The 15,303-nt window shown below is 44.6% G+C and overlaps 1 protein-coding gene across 1 annotated transcript in view; it reads left to right on the top strand.

Moving 5' to 3' along the window:
* The first annotated feature begins 110 nt into the window (after nucleotides 1–110).
* STOX2 (storkhead box 2) overlaps nucleotides 111–15,303 on the top strand; it is a 102,526-nt gene continuing 87,333 nt past the window's right edge. The window contains exon 1 of the mRNA XM_047092058.1: nucleotides 111–276. Coding sequence (XP_046948014.1) covers nucleotides 111–276 — 166 coding nt within the window. The remainder of the gene's footprint in view (nucleotides 277–15,303) is intronic.

The raw sequence follows: 15,303 nt of genomic DNA, 5'->3' as shown, positions 1-15,303 counted from the left end.
ATGTGCGCAGAGTCCGCCAGGGTCGTGCCCGCCGTAGACGGATGAAGCAGCGCGCTGCGCCCCGGCGCTGAGGCCCCCAGGATCGGGGCGGCAGGTCGCGCTCCCCCACCATGAAGAAGACCCGGAGCACAACCTTGCGGCGAGCCTGGCCTAGCTCGGATTTCTCCGACCGGGCCTCGGACCGAATGAGGTCCCGCAGCGAGAAGGACTACCGCCTGCACAAGCGCTTCCCCGCGGCCTTCGCGCCCCAGGCTTCGCGGGGCTACATGACATCAGGTGGGTAGCCGCGTTTCTGCCCCCGGGCCGGGTCCGCGGGGCGTGCTCGGTGCGCCGCCGCCGGGGTGCTTAGGTGGGAGCACGGCCGGTGATGGATGCGATAAGTTATGGGGAAAGCAGGAAAAATTAGCTCACATCCACCATTTTGTACCTCCGCAAGATCCACAGCAGGCCCTCTCAATATGGGGTTTGAGAGCTATTAGTTAGGTAAAATAAGGGAGGGGGCCGTGCCTGGCGCTTTGGCTGCAGGAGATAAATGACTGCAAGGCTCCTGCGCGGCAGCCTCCTTGAGCTTTGTGGGAGAGCCTGCGTCCGGGGCCGCCTGCAGTAGCGAGCTGGCCGGCTCCTGCGTGGTGGCCAGTTATCCTGGTGGGTGTTTAGACAGCCCCTTGTGCCTACAAGGGAACAGGTTCCGTGCACAACTCTGGATGGCTGGAGTCCGGGAAGAGCCCCGCATACGTCTCAGAGCTCGTGTGATTTGCACGCAGACAACTCTGTGGGAGCTCATTGCATGCATTCCGTGGGGTAATGGTGTGTATGCGGATTGAACGCTCACATGATTCTGTGTGGATTTAACATATGTTGCCTCGAATTAGGTTGTATGGAAAGAATGGAGGCTGTATTTGCATGTCAGACAGGAAGGACGAACAAAACGGTGAATGGAAACGGAGGCTTCAGAAAGGGTTTCATCATCGTAAAACGCAGGGCTGTTAAGAGCATTTCGGAAGGAGCCGGTTCCCTTTGGCAGCACGACGGAATGGCTTTGGCTGTGACTTGGGAACCCAGGGGATAAAATACTGGAGGAAATGCCGAAGGAGGCAAATCCTGGAACTCTTTCCTTGTTTTCTCCTTACTTATTGTTGACCACTTGTGTGCAATGGTCAGACATCAATTTTTGTTCATTTTTTTTCAGTCTGAAAGAAGTGATTTTCTACCAAACACAATGTGATGGAAGAGATGAGATTATATTTGAAACCACATACTATTCCAAGTCATCCCGAGCCCTGTCTTCACTGGCGAGGTTGCTTTAAGTGTGTGGTTGGTGTTCACAGGGTAGCTTTGCTATCTTTCCCCTTAAAACAGCAAGTTTTTTTTTTTTAAATATGTATTATCCCTGGGATCAGTACTTCATGCTTTAAAAATGTCTTGTGACCACATTTCCATAAATTTAAAACCTAAATAAAATAACCATCTTCTTTATCGCAAAATCTGGCTACAGAGGATGTTGTACTGTTTTGGCAGTAAGGTGCCCTCGATTCTCTCTTTCATGAAAAGCCAGATTTGCAAAGTGACAAGTACAGTTTATATGTTAGTAATTCAAGTCAATCACTGCTGTGGTTGCTACAGTCTTCAGACTTGTGATTGTAAATTTTGAAATGCACCTAAATCGAAATCTAACCTCAAAACACATATGTACATAAACTCATGTCTGCACCGAGTGTTTCGATAATCCCAGGTCTCAGATGCCTGGGTTTGAATGTCTTCATTCCACACTGAATGGTTCCCCTCTTTTTTTTTTTTTTTTTTTTTTTTTTATCCCTCTTCAGGAACCAGTACTGACACCAAGTGTGAAGCTATGGGAGGGCAGGTGGCCATAATTTCTTCAACAAACCTGTGAGATTCTTTAACGATTTCAGGCATATTCCCATAGAGCCTGTTTTTATCTGTCTTTGGCATGGCTTCATTATGATCACATTTTCGTTATTTGCTGAGGTACTTCTCTGCGTTTGCCAGATCTGCGAGGTGTTTCTGAAGGCGTGGGGGAAGAAACTCTTAATGTTATTTGATTCTCTTTTCTTATTTCATTTCTTGATCTGCACATGGTAAGCAGGTCTGACAGTGATGTTGAAGGATAAGCTGTTTCAGGATAGTGGTTTTCTATGCAGATTGAATCTTAGGTACCTGCTGACAAAAAAACAAAAAAACAAAAAACAAAAAACCACCAAAAACCAAAAACCCCAAAAGGTGGGGGACGAAGAGCTGTGTCAGTCATTCAGTATTCTCTGGAGCGTCCCTAAGGGCCAAGTGCCTTGCTAGATTCTCACCTATCTGTTAGGTTGGATGTAATATGGTGTGCCCAGCGAGGGAGGGGTATTATTTATCTATCCTTAAAACGTTAGCTAAAACATGTAATGAGTGGTGTTGGTGCTGATGGAAGGAAATGGTAAATATTGAGACAGACACCTACAATGAGCGTTGGGAGAGTAGATGGAATCGCTCATATGCATCTTTTGTGTGTTTGGGGTGGGTATCTTATCAATTTCCTTTTCAAAAATGGCTCTTTTCCAAATATGAAACTTGATAGGAATAGACGGTATATTGAAACACTCAGAGATCATTTACAGGAAGTTCTTTTCCTCTTACGAAAGGTAAAGGAAATCTACTTGTATCAAGTTAGTGACTCTGGATATAAACAGAGGCTTTGTCACATAAAATGAAATAGGAAATGAGGCAGCTGAGAACATGAGTCTTTTCATATTCTGTTTGTCCAGTCATTTGGCATAATAACGACTGGTATTATCATACTTCATTTTCAGTAGAAAGAGTTTTTTTGTTATTGAGTTCAAAGGACAAAATAAGTTAGGGAGTTACTTAAAATAAGGAACTTAAAATAACTCCACTTGAGACTCTTTTTAGAAATCCACCTCCCCCCACCCCAACAAATGTTCCTAAAAAATATGGGGGGGGGGGAAATCACTTTTTTTTTTTTTTTAACTTTAGGAAAGAAGAGAGAGAGAGAGAGATCCTTGGGAATTTTAATAGCAGTTGTTTTGGTCTGGCATACCTGTCACACAGTAGACACTTGAAGTTTACCTCTGTTTATTAAGGCCGAATTGCAGGCGTCCGTAATAGCTTTCTAATGAGACAGCACCATTTCAAACAGCCTTCTCTCCACTAATAAGTAATTACCAGTTTGAAATGTGATTTATAGCAGTAGGCTTGACATTTAGCCGTGGCTTTTTCGTATAGCTTCAGGATAAACTACACTTAAACTCAAGAGGTTAGAACAGGCACATATAAAACTTAAAAGAGATCCTCTGGAAGTACAGAGAATTCTGAAACTTCAAATCTTGACGACCATGTCTTTTATGACTGTTTAAGCTCCCAATTCATGCTACCAAATCTAAAATAACCCTAAGAATTCACAGGCCTCCTTCTGGCAACCAGCAAGTTCACAGGCCATGAGATGAATTCCTTGTTCATCTTGACTATTAATTTCCCAATGGTAGTTTCTGGGCAGAAGGGGGAAAATCTTGCCTTTTGTTCAAAACAAGAGAATAACTCAATGCCCAGGCATTATCTGAAGAAGAAAAGAGGTTAGATCAAACGGATGTGGAATCATTCTGCATTTTCTAAAACTAGATGTTATGACATCAGTTAACTAGAAATAAAAGTCTGTCTCCCCCCAGGGAGGGCAATAGCTGTATAATTTCTAGCGCTTTCCACGTGAAAACATGCTCACATACCTCCATGAAATAATTTTCAAGACCGCAAACCTTTTGTCGGTGAAGCTATTAGAGCCTTAACTGTGTGACCTCTTTGCACAAATGTTGCTACTAACTTTACATTTTCTTCACTCTCTTCTCCCCCAGTCCCGGGGAAGAGTGAGTGTAGATGTTCCACGTGTAATGCCATCAAGTCGGGGGTATTCTATTGATCAGGAGTTGGAAAGTCAATTTCCCACATAAAGGTTCTACAGAGCATGTCCATCAAAGCTGTTGCTTAATGCAAGATATCTCCAAAGTTATGATGCTTTTAGATTTTAAAGAATGGCAAAGCAGACAGTTTTACCACTATGACTTTAAAGGGTTGGAAAAGAGAGATAACACAGAAGGCCCAAATTGGCATCTGAAGAAAATTTAAATCTGTTTTGTCTGCCAACCCAACTGATGTCATTGGTGGGGCGGCATGACCAGCACAACCACCTTGATGACTTTATTAGTTTTAATTTTATAGAAACTAATTCTGGGGCACAGCTGACTGTGTGTCCCAGATCCTTCTGTTCTGTTATTTTAAGAGACGTGAGAGTTTCCTGGGAGTGGAGGATGGACACTCGAGGTTCCAATCTGGGCCTGCCACCAACCGGCTGTGTCCCTGGCGAGTAATATGACCTCCCTCCCGTCTGTAACGGGTCCTTCTGGTCCCTGCTTCCATTACAGAATTGGGCCCCGCGGTGACTCTGTAATGAGCCATCACAGGACTCGTGAGCACTTACACAGAAATCGTTAGAAATAACCTTTGCCCTTTCTACTTATTGGAGTCACGTGCTTCCCCGTATGTGGGGTGTGTGGGAAGTGTGCTCATTTTGCAAAACAGTCCTATTTCCTGCCGTCCTCAAGCATTGTGTTAAATGTGCGCGCGGCTTGTGCTGGCCAGCAGAGTGATGCGGGAGGGAGGTGATGGACGAAGTTATAATCACATGCAAGTTTTAATAAATAACATCCTGTCACCTCCTTTCCCCTCTTTGGAGAGATCCATTTTCAGCCAGCTACTCCAACTGTGTTTTAATTTGAAACTACCTGTGTTGACTCCTTTCATCAGGCAAGTGGAAGTGAGGAATATTACACTTGGTGGTGAATGACTTTATTCTTTATTTCCCAAGAGAACACGAATGCACTTACAAAAGGTCACCTCTCTTGGTGTTTCAATATCTTTTACGCTCTCGTGAATGTTTTTATTTGAAAAAAGGAGTATGAGTGTATTGTATAAAAACCTTAGCATTTTTACACCTCCGGAGCAATTCTGGCTTAAGTTCCCAACACCCCAGAGAGTTAGGAGAGTTCAGACAATAGCATGTTCTTTGGTAAACCATTGCTTGTGCTGGGTGCAAATATAACCAAGAAACAAAATCTGGTTAGGTCCTTGCTGGTGGGATAATACGTTGACTTTTCAGTTTAGGACAGGCTTTTGTGGATCAGAGACGCTATATGGAGCCTAATCTATAAGGTGTAAAGGCTCTTGTATGTTATAAGACTGTAGGCTATAGTCAACTCTAAATTAACCTCAGCCACTGTACCACTGGAAAGAAATGTCATGGGTAAATTTTTTAAGTAGACAGCAAACCTTTCCTCGAGTGGTTAATCCCTAGACTGTTTCTATGTGACGTTAGAATGTACAACCAGTTGATCAGAAAATCCAGTGTCTACCACCTAAATATTTCTAAAATCTGCCCTCCTTCTTCATCTTGTGTTGCTTGAATCTTCTTCTGTTCTATTACGGTATCTTCCAAACTGACCTGTCTTCAGGTACAGTTCGTCCTCCATGGGTCCCCAGAGGGTTTTTGTGTTAGGGTCACATCATTTCTCTTTTCAGTGTTTCTCATGCCTGTGGATGAAGTCCTAGACCAAGGCTCTTCTTGGCATGACCTCTTCTTGGCATGACTGTCTTTTCCACCCCCTCTTCCCATTCTTTCCCCACCATCCTGTGTTCTAGGCTCCTGAAAATACCTTCAACAATACCGTATTGCCATTTTGTGCCTTTTGTAATGTCTGTTCCACTGCTTAGACTATGCTCTCCATCTTTTATTTTTTATTTCTTGAAATTTTTTTTATGTTTATTTATTTTCGGGAGAGAGAGGGAGGGAGAGACAGAGCACGAGTGGGGGAGGTGCAGAGAGAGGGAGACACAGAATCCGAAGCAGGCTCCAGGCTCTGAGCTGTCAGCACAGAGCCCGACGCAGGGCTTGGACCCACGAATTGTGAGATCATGACCTAAGCCGAAGTCGGACTCTTAACCGACTGAGCCACCCGGGTGCCCCATAGGCTCCCCATCTTTAAAGGTCTGAAGGAATACTTTTGAACCTTCCAGAACCAGCTCATACACCATTCTCTTTCAGTTGACCTCCAGATCCTTTCTAGAGCAAATCCCTCCTATGACATTTGTTCTGTACTTGTGTTACAGCAACACGGTCACCTTGTGTCATACCACGAGTTCACACGTGGGTCTCCAGTACAAGCCAGCGAGTTCCTCAATGGCACTACATGTTTTATTCACATCTCTATTTTGCCAGCAACCACAGGGCTTGGCACATATCGGGCACTCAGTAAATGTTTATTGCGTGAATGAATAAAATACGACTCCTCTTTAAAAATTGGATAAAGACATGACCAGCTGTCAGTGAATCGACCATTAGAAAGTGGTAAATAATAGGTAGCATATGATCAAGAGTCAGGTGGGGAAGTTGATACGGTTGGTGTAAGGGGAATAGGAGTTCAGAGAAGGATATCAATTAGAAAAGGCTTCCTGGAGGGGAGACTTCCTTGGGTCTTGAAAGACTGGGTAGGATTTGAGGAGACAGGGAAGGAGGGGGATGGAGGGAAGGTTGTAGAAGCAGTAGCAACCAAGGATGAAAGGAGCGTTTCAGGAGGAGTGTCTGTGGTGGCCTGCAGGACAGATGGAAGACATGAGAGTCTTGAGGCCAGGAAGCCAGCTGGGATGTGGCTGAAGGGGCCGATGCGATCAAGCCATATGATGCTGAGCGACCACCACAGACGAGGGCTTCCCGGCACTGCCAGGCATTTGCACACCACCCCCAAGATTTTAGCCATGTCCGTAAACCACCCGTATTAGTTACTTCATATTTTCCCTTAACCTGAGCCCACTGTTTGATTGAAATGAATTAAGAAGAAAGTTTTGTATTCTGTGTGACATTACAGGGTTCATTTGCTAATTCCATTTTTCTGATCTCCATTAAGATTAATATATTACTGTATCAATTAAAATACTCAACTAAATACCGCCTAAAATGACCTCGCGTACCTGAGCGGTAGTCATGCCACATCGTGGAAAGCTTGTATCAGCCAAGGAAGGAGGGATGGGTCCGAAGGGGAAGGGGAGAATCTTCAAGAACAAAGAGCTGGCCATTCCTTATAACTGGATTTAAGATGTTAAAATAAAGGGGGGGTTGTAAACCAGATTTTTGTCGGAAGAATGCAGTATACGGCCAGAAAGCTGGGACAGTAGAGCAGGTGACGAGTTCCATTTTGAACCTAATGGGCTGGTTAGACACACGAGGAACAGTAAGAGTTAGAGATACAGTTTTGGGGGTCATCCAGTTAGCAATGTTGGTTGAGAACACAAGTCTAGCTTAGCTTTTTTTGTACTCGGTGTTCTGTTTCTTAGAGGGGAGCAGATGACTGACTTATTTTTATTCCCGGAACATGGAGGGTCAGTTGGGTTCCGTGAACTTTCAGTCCCACTTGGGTTTTTCTGAAAACGTGGGGGACCAAGGTCAAGGTTGCTTGGAGATCAGCTGCTCTCCCGTTCCTAAATGTCAAGTGCTTTGTAACGCTAGGATTTGTTTTATTGGTGTTTGCCTTTATTCAGAAGCCACGGTGCTGATGATAAAAGGGATATATGTTTGGTGAGTACAGTCAGGTGTGAAAAGGCTTAGAGTAACGGGTGTAGCAACCCAGGAGACTAGACCAGCTATGTAAATAATGTACATTTCAAACATCTGTCATACACCTATGCAGTTGAAAAATTATGGCTTAGGTAACTCATACACACAGTTAAAATCTCCATTTATCTTTCTACTCAAATCCATGATGGCCCCTCCAGGCCAAGTTTTCTCCTTTTGAAGATAAAAGAGAGATACTTGGCAGATGTCTGTGGGCATTACTGGTAGCAGGACCTATGCCTGGCCCTATCCTGCTGATGGCCATAGTTTCAGAGGGAGGAACCATCCAGCTTTGCAATTAACGCCCCCACCACACCCCAACTGCACATTCCTGTCTCGCTGATTCCCCGAAGAGAGCTAACAGGCCATTAATTGCTTTCGGCATATCCAACTTTGGCTTTGAAATCACTTATTTCATCCTTACATGAGATGAAGGGCCCTCATAGCAATTGAGATACATTGGATATTTGTCATTTTTTTTTTTTTGAAAAAAAAATTTTTTTTTCAGCATCTGAACCCTCCACTGTCCTGCGTTGAATGAGCGCCCCCACCCGCCCCCACCAAAAGAACCATTCACGTCCTAACCTCTGGTACCTGTGAATATGAACTATTTTGGAAACAGGTTAGATGTAATTACGATGTGGTCATACGTGAGTAGAGTGGGCCCTAAATCCAGTAAGACTGGTGTCCTTATAAGAAGAAGAAGAGAAACACAGACGGCAGGCACAAGGTCATGTGAAGACAGAGGCAGAGATGTGAATGATGCGTCTACAAGCCACAGGCAAGGCCAGGGTTTGCTGGCCACCACCATACCGGCGGGAGAAAGGCACGGAGTGGGTTCTCCTTCGGGGCCTCCTGAGGGGAAATGGTCCTGCTTCTGTCTTCTGGTCCCCAGAACCCTGAGAGAATAAACGTCTCTCGTTTTAAGCCATCTGGTTTACGGCGTTTGGTTTTGGCGGCTCCCGAGAATTAATACAGCCGCCTTATGAAGGTTGGAGGGAGGTGGAAGTCTCCTTTCTCTCTGTGTTGCTGCTGAACTCGCCATGGGATTGCCTTCCTGGCCTGCCCGACGTGGAGGGCCTGGGTGCTGACCTAGGCTTCACCTGTTACCCACACCCTTCGCTTGTGCACAGAGCAGCGGGGGCTGTGAGGCACGTTCCCTTCACAGGGTGGCGCTGTTGTGCAAGACCGCGCTCTGGAGGCTGCTGTTGGGGGTGGGGGGGGCGGATAGCTGGCAGGTGGTGTGCATTGTGTGGCCGGGTTGGTGGCGCTCATGCTTGGTAGAAGTTGCTGAGGAGGCCTCACGGAAGCGGCTCTGGCCACAGAGCTCCAAGCCTGGATCTCCAACACCCCGCCCCCCGAAATTCTCCGAGTTACTCAAAATATCCCAGTAAATATTTCAGCCTCTCTTCTCTGAGAGGCTGTGTAGCATAGCAACTTCGAGCAGAGATACAGGCCACGGGGCTTCATAATCCAGCCTTTCCAGCACTGGCTGGGTACACATGGATAAATTAACGTATTTCCTCCGTTTTCTTACCTGCAAAATGGGAATAATAATGGTATGCAGCCATGAGGTCTGGGGTGAATTATGTGACTTATTATATACATGAAGTACTTAACACCAGGTACAGCACACGAGAAGCATTATATCAGTATTGCTTGTCATTAGCATTATTAAAAGAGCCAGCATTTGTTTGTTCGTTCTTTCTTTCTTTCTTTTTCTTTCTTTTTCTTTCTTTCTCTTTCTTTTTCTCTCTCTTTCCTTCCTTCTTTCTTTCTTTCTTTCTTTCTTTCTTTCTTGTTCTCTTTCTTTCTTTCTCTTTTTTTCCCTTTCTTTTTCTTTCTTTCTCTCTTTCTTTCGCTTTCTTTCTCTTTCTTTCTTTCTTTCTTTCTTTTTTTTTTCAATCTTTATTTTTGAGAAAGACAGTGTGAGTGTTGGAGGGGCAGAGAAGAGGACAGAGGATCTGAAGTGGGCTCTGTGCTGACAGCAGAGAACCTGACTTGAGGCTCAAACTCATGAACCGTGAGATCATGACCTGAGCTGAAGTCGGACGCTTAACCCACTGAGGCACCAGACACCCCAAAAGAGCCCGCATTGGTTTCTATGAACCCAGTGAACTCATTTGAATTTTCATTTTGGTTGGTTCTAAAATAATTGAAACAAGTATTTGAACATTTTTTTTCCTTACACTTGCTTACTGGTTATTTGTAATGAAGACAATGGTCGGCTGCTGATAAACAGAAAAAAAAAAAAAAAAAAGATGCTTTACCAGAGTTTGCTTCTCCGGGGACCGAACATGCCCAGAAGAGCTGAATGGGAAGATGGTCGTCGTGTCAGATGGGGTTTTCCACCTTTGTAATAGTGGCTTCAGTCTTACGTTTGTAAAGTGCCTTTAGAGAGCAGCAGAGCGTTGGGACTTAGGGCTTTGAAGTCAGAGGGTTGGTGTCCTGACACCCACTTGCTGGCTGTGTGATCTTGGCAGTTTGTGCGATCAGTCTGTTCTCTGTTTCTCGTCCGTAAAATGAGGATAAAATAGTATCTTCCTTACAGTTGTTCTGTGCATTAAAGGAGCAAATGCACACAAAACAACTAGCATAGTTCCTGACACACAGTAAGAACTTAGTACGTTCTTGCTACGATATCGTTATTTCTCTGGGGGCATAACTACGGGGCCGACTCGGTCCTCAGTGTCTAACGGAGAAGGGCGACAACAGGTAGTGTTGTCCATGATCTGGCAGAGTTAAAAAACGGCTTTAAATCTTTTTTCTTACGCTTGGTACTCATTTAATCAGAAGTCAGACATTCCATTTCTTCCTGATTTTGGTATGCGATCTTCTAAGAAATCTGCGGAACTGTTCACGTGCCTACGTGGGCTCGCCTGTCCTCGAATGTCCGTCTTTGGAAGAACGGTAGAGCATCATTGTGCATTCAGTGCACCTGCAGGATATACATCTGAGAGAACTTGGCTTCACGGAAATCAGAGAGACAGTGCCCCATATGATCAGACTCCGCTTAATCTGAGATATATGCATTGACTTTTCGGTTGAAGGCAAAGGGGGAGAAAGCTGCTTCTGAGCTGAGGGTTGAGCTGTGTGCTTGTGTGTGTTTGTGTGTGCAGTTGAGCGTCGCAGAAATGGGGTGTGAGGTAGGAAGGCAGCGTTGAGGCCAAGGTCCATCTATCAAGGGCACTTTTGAAAGTGAGGCGCAGTGGCTTCTCTCCTCCAAGCAAAGCCCATTTCCCCTCCTTGGGGAGTTTAGTGATGGTCCCGTGGAATCTCAGGTCAGAAGTCCCGCTGAATGGTGTAGAAGGTAAAGGGGTGCTGAAGGTTGGGGTCCACTTGTCAAATATGTTAATATTTCGGCAGCTTTCCTAAGAGCAGATGGGATGGCAGCCTGAGCTGGGGGATAAAGGGCCCCCCTCCTCCGCAGCTTTCAAAGCAGTCACTTCCCCCCTTCACCCCCCTTTCCAGGCAGACACAGGAGCTGCATCCACTGGGATTGGGGGGAACGCCGAGCTTTTCATTTTGCCTTGTTTACTCCTGAATTTGCATTTTACCTATTTGTTTTCGACACTTCTCCCCCTCCCGAGACCCTCCTTCCTTAAAGTCTAGGTAAAAATACCTAATGAACCGGGAGGGTACCGAGGACCTTGCTTCATACGGCCGCGGCCAACTGACTGAACCTCAGAAGCCTCCTCCATCCCAAATGGGACAAAAGCATTGGCTCTTGTTGGTTAAAGCATCGTTTGTTGGAGCATGCAGATCCCGTTTCCCCATAGGTTGTCCTGTCCTTGATGTGGGTAATTTAAACACGTGCGGATTTCAAGGGACGCGTTTGGGATGCCAAATGCAAAAGAAGACGTGATCTCAAGGCCCAGAAACGGAGGTTTGGGTCACCAAATGCTGCCAGAGGTGTGAAAGTATGTCCTCTGCACTGAGGCCCTGCGAGTGTCCTCCCTCAGGCTGGAATCGATGCTGCGGGCTTGTGGAAGGTGTCTTTCGCACCACTGTGTGTATAGTCCGGCCCTGCAAGGTTTCTGTTCAGCTTGGTGGAGGGAAGCCAGAGGTCGAAGGCCCTGGGACATGAGCACAGCCTTCCTCTGTCAGTCTGAGAACAAGTTTCCAACAAGATAACAGACATCCCCCCACTCCCCAAAAAAGAAATGTCTAAAAAGATAACAGAGTTCCCGTGTGGTCCTGACATGTAGATATTCCGGGGGAGCCGTTTTACCCTCAGTCCCCTTTTCCCCCGGCAGAAGGGAACCATTGGTTATTAGGCACAACTTGTACCAGCCAGTGGGTAAGAATGATCTCGGGGCGCCTGGGTGGCTCAGTCAGTTAAGCGTCTCGCGGTCCGTGAGTTCGAGCCCCGCGTCGGGCTCTGTGCTGACCGCTCAGAGCCTGGAGCCTGCTTCCGATTCTGTGTCTCCCTCTCTCTCTGCCCCTCCCCCGTTCATGCTCTGTCTCTCTCTGTCCCAAAAATAAATAAACGTTAAAAAAAATTAAAAAAAAAGAATGATCTCATTCACTGACCCCTCACACAACGGTCTTGGGGGGCAGCCACTAATTACTGCTTAAGCAGTAAGACGACAAACCTGAGATTTTATACACTCATACACATGCATACACACGTACTCAAACACACATACATAAAACATATACACACACTCACACACACACTTTAAACCATGTACATATTCAACTATTAGTTTCTATGTTAAATGTTAGTAAAACCAACTTCTTTGATGGGTCGTCTTGCTCTTACTCTAGGGCCCCCTCTTGCAATGCCTGTGTTCTACTGAGAGGACAGATCTTAGCCTTTCCTGCATATTTTAAGGAATCTAAAGTCAAATATTTATGTATGATATTTGAAAATTATCTCTACTCTGTCAGTGAATGTTCTGAGCGTGACCTTGACTTGCCTAAAGGACAGTTTTCTCCTAAAATCCGCAGGCGCTGGGGTGGGGGACAGTAGGGGGAGCCGTTGCTGGACTCTTTCCTTGCTGACTCTTTCCCTTAGCACCTTAGACAGGGTTTCCTCATCCACATGATCTCCTCTGGTGTCTTAATTGGCCTAGCATTTCCATGTGGTGAACATCCCTGATTCTTGGAGGAGAGGAAGCAGTTGGGACCACACACTTCCTGGGTCTCAATTTGTTTGGCACAAAAGGACCTGACAACAAAATTGGAAACTTTATGTGTTTGTTTATTCTGAGAGAAAGAGAGACGGAGGGGCCGAGGAAGAGGGAGAGAAAATCGTACGCAGGCTCCACACAGAGCCCGATGCGGGGCTTGAACCCACGAACTGTGAGAACATGACCTCAGCTGAAACCAAGAGTCGGATGCTTAGCCGACTGAGCCACCCAGGCGCCGCCAAATATGAAACTTGAAATGGAAAGAAGTCTCCCACAGAAACATCATTTCATTTATTTGGTAAACCATTTTCTTCTGCAGGTTCATTTTGTCTTGTATTCTCCTTTACTTTTTAGTTACGGAAAATCACCGAGGAAGCATTAGTTTAGCGCATCAAACTTTTGCCATGTTATTGTTCAGACTGAGCATGATTCTGAGCATTACAATAGGCTGGCATCCAAATAATGGCGTAATTGGGCAGTACTCTGCACAATCATTTTAAATGACAGTAGCAGGGGGGGGGGAGAAAATAAGGAGGAGTTGTATGGGTCTGAATGGTCTATGGTAGGATTAAGTACAAGGTAGTCAAGAAATTAATAAACTAGGAATTTTGGTGAATATTGCAAAAAAAAAAAGTACAGATGGCTAAAATCAGGTAAGTGGACTATATTTTTGAAAAGAATCAGTTAACTGATTTTGAAAGCATCAGATGTATGTTCTAAAATCTTCAGTTTGGGGGAAAATGAAGAAAAGTGTCCTTGGGATTCCCTACAGGAACCACTCTGAGAAAATACTGTATAGTCTCTCCTACTTTGTCACTGGACAAAGAATATGAGCTCAGTAACCCACGGCAATGGAGTGAATGTCAATAATATGAAAACATAATCTAAAAAAAAAAAAAAGAAAGAAAACATAATCTTCATTTTGTATTTCTCCTGGTCAGAGGACTTGCAAAATCGAGCACCTCCCTAACCCTTGGAGTGTATAATTTTTTTAAAAAGGCTATTTTTCAGTAATGTCTACACCCAACGTGGGGCTTGAACACACAACCTGAGATCAAGAGTCACATGCTCTACCTGTTGAGCCAGTCAAGTGCCCCTGGAGTGGGTATAACATTTAAAGTAATACAAATGAGGGGGTGCCTGGGTGGCTCAGTTGGTTGAGCATCTGACTTGGGCTCAGGTCATGATCTCACAGTTTGTGAGTTCGATGCCCGCATCGGGCTCTGTGCTGACGGCTTGGAACCTGGAGCCTGCTTCGGATTCTGTGTCTCCCTCTCTCTCTGTCCCTCCCCTGCTTGCAGTCTGTCTCTCTCTCTCTCTAAAATAAATAAATGTTAAAAATTTTTAATAAAATAAAGTAATACAAATGAAGTAAACTCCCCTCTTCTTTAGAAAATTAAAGAACAGTCACAAAGCTTTATGATACAGTGTATTTTAAAAAAAAATAAACAAATTGCTTTTAGACACTCTGTACCGGTTAAAAACTGTATCTCTTATCAACTCTTCCCCTGTTTTATGGCTAATCAGTGAATACGTATATTCTGTATGTATCAGATTTAAAAATACTAAACAAATATAACAAAATTGCCAGCTCTTAAATTAAAAAAAAATGTGACTCACAGTTTCTCTGTATTTATTAACTTTAGAACCAAGGCACCAAACCGGATAAACTCAAAGAATGAAAAAGGTCACTTGCACTTATATTCAGTTTCCTTAGATTAGAATTTCTTAATATTTGCATATCTTTGTTTTAACTTCTTATTGCCAGGCAGGCAATGTGGGAGAGATTTGATTAGCCAACTACTTCTTTAAAGAAAAGAGTTTAACAATATGCAGGAAATTAAACATATGGAAATTACATTCATCTCAGCCTGAAGACGTCTTACAAATTCCCTGTACCCTGCTGCTTTGAGATGGATAGTTTGCTCCTCAGGTCAAGTGTATTTAATTCTAAAGACTCATTCTCTAGTCATCTGGTTGGTTTTTTTTTTTTTTTCTTTTACCTTTTATTTTTATTGTGGTAAGATAGACATAACATAAAATTTATCATCTTTTTTTAAAATTTTTTTAACGTTTATTTATTTTTGAGAGAGAGAGAAACAGAGCATGAGCAGGGGAGGGGCAGAGAGAGAGGGAGACACAGAATCTGAAACAGGCTCCAGGCTCTGAGCCGTCAGCACAAAGCCTGACGCGGGGCTCGAACTCACGGACCACGAGATCATGACCTGAGCCGAAGTCGGACGCTTAACCGACGGAGCCACCCAGGCGCCCCTATCATCTTAATTCAAAGTGAACAGTTCAGTGGCATTAAGGACGGTCATGTTGTACAACCATCTCGCCCCATCTGTCCGCAGAACTCTTTTCATCTTGCAAAACGAAAACTCTGTTCCCATGAAATGGTAATTCCCTGTCCCCCTCGTCTCAGCCCCTGGCAACCACCGTTCTTTCTATCTCAGTGACTGTGACTAACTCTTAGTACCCGATACACGTGGA

Source organism: Lynx rufus, unplaced genomic scaffold, assembly GCF_022079265.1.
Source record: "Lynx rufus isolate CCGP_SWC_20201006 ecotype Redwood Valley unplaced genomic scaffold, mLynRuf1.p SCAF_3, whole genome shotgun sequence".
In the NCBI taxonomy this organism is placed as follows: domain Eukaryota; kingdom Metazoa; phylum Chordata; class Mammalia; order Carnivora; family Felidae; genus Lynx; species Lynx rufus.
The sequence above is the reverse complement of the archived record's forward strand: the minus strand, read 5'-3'. Positions and strand labels throughout refer to the sequence as shown.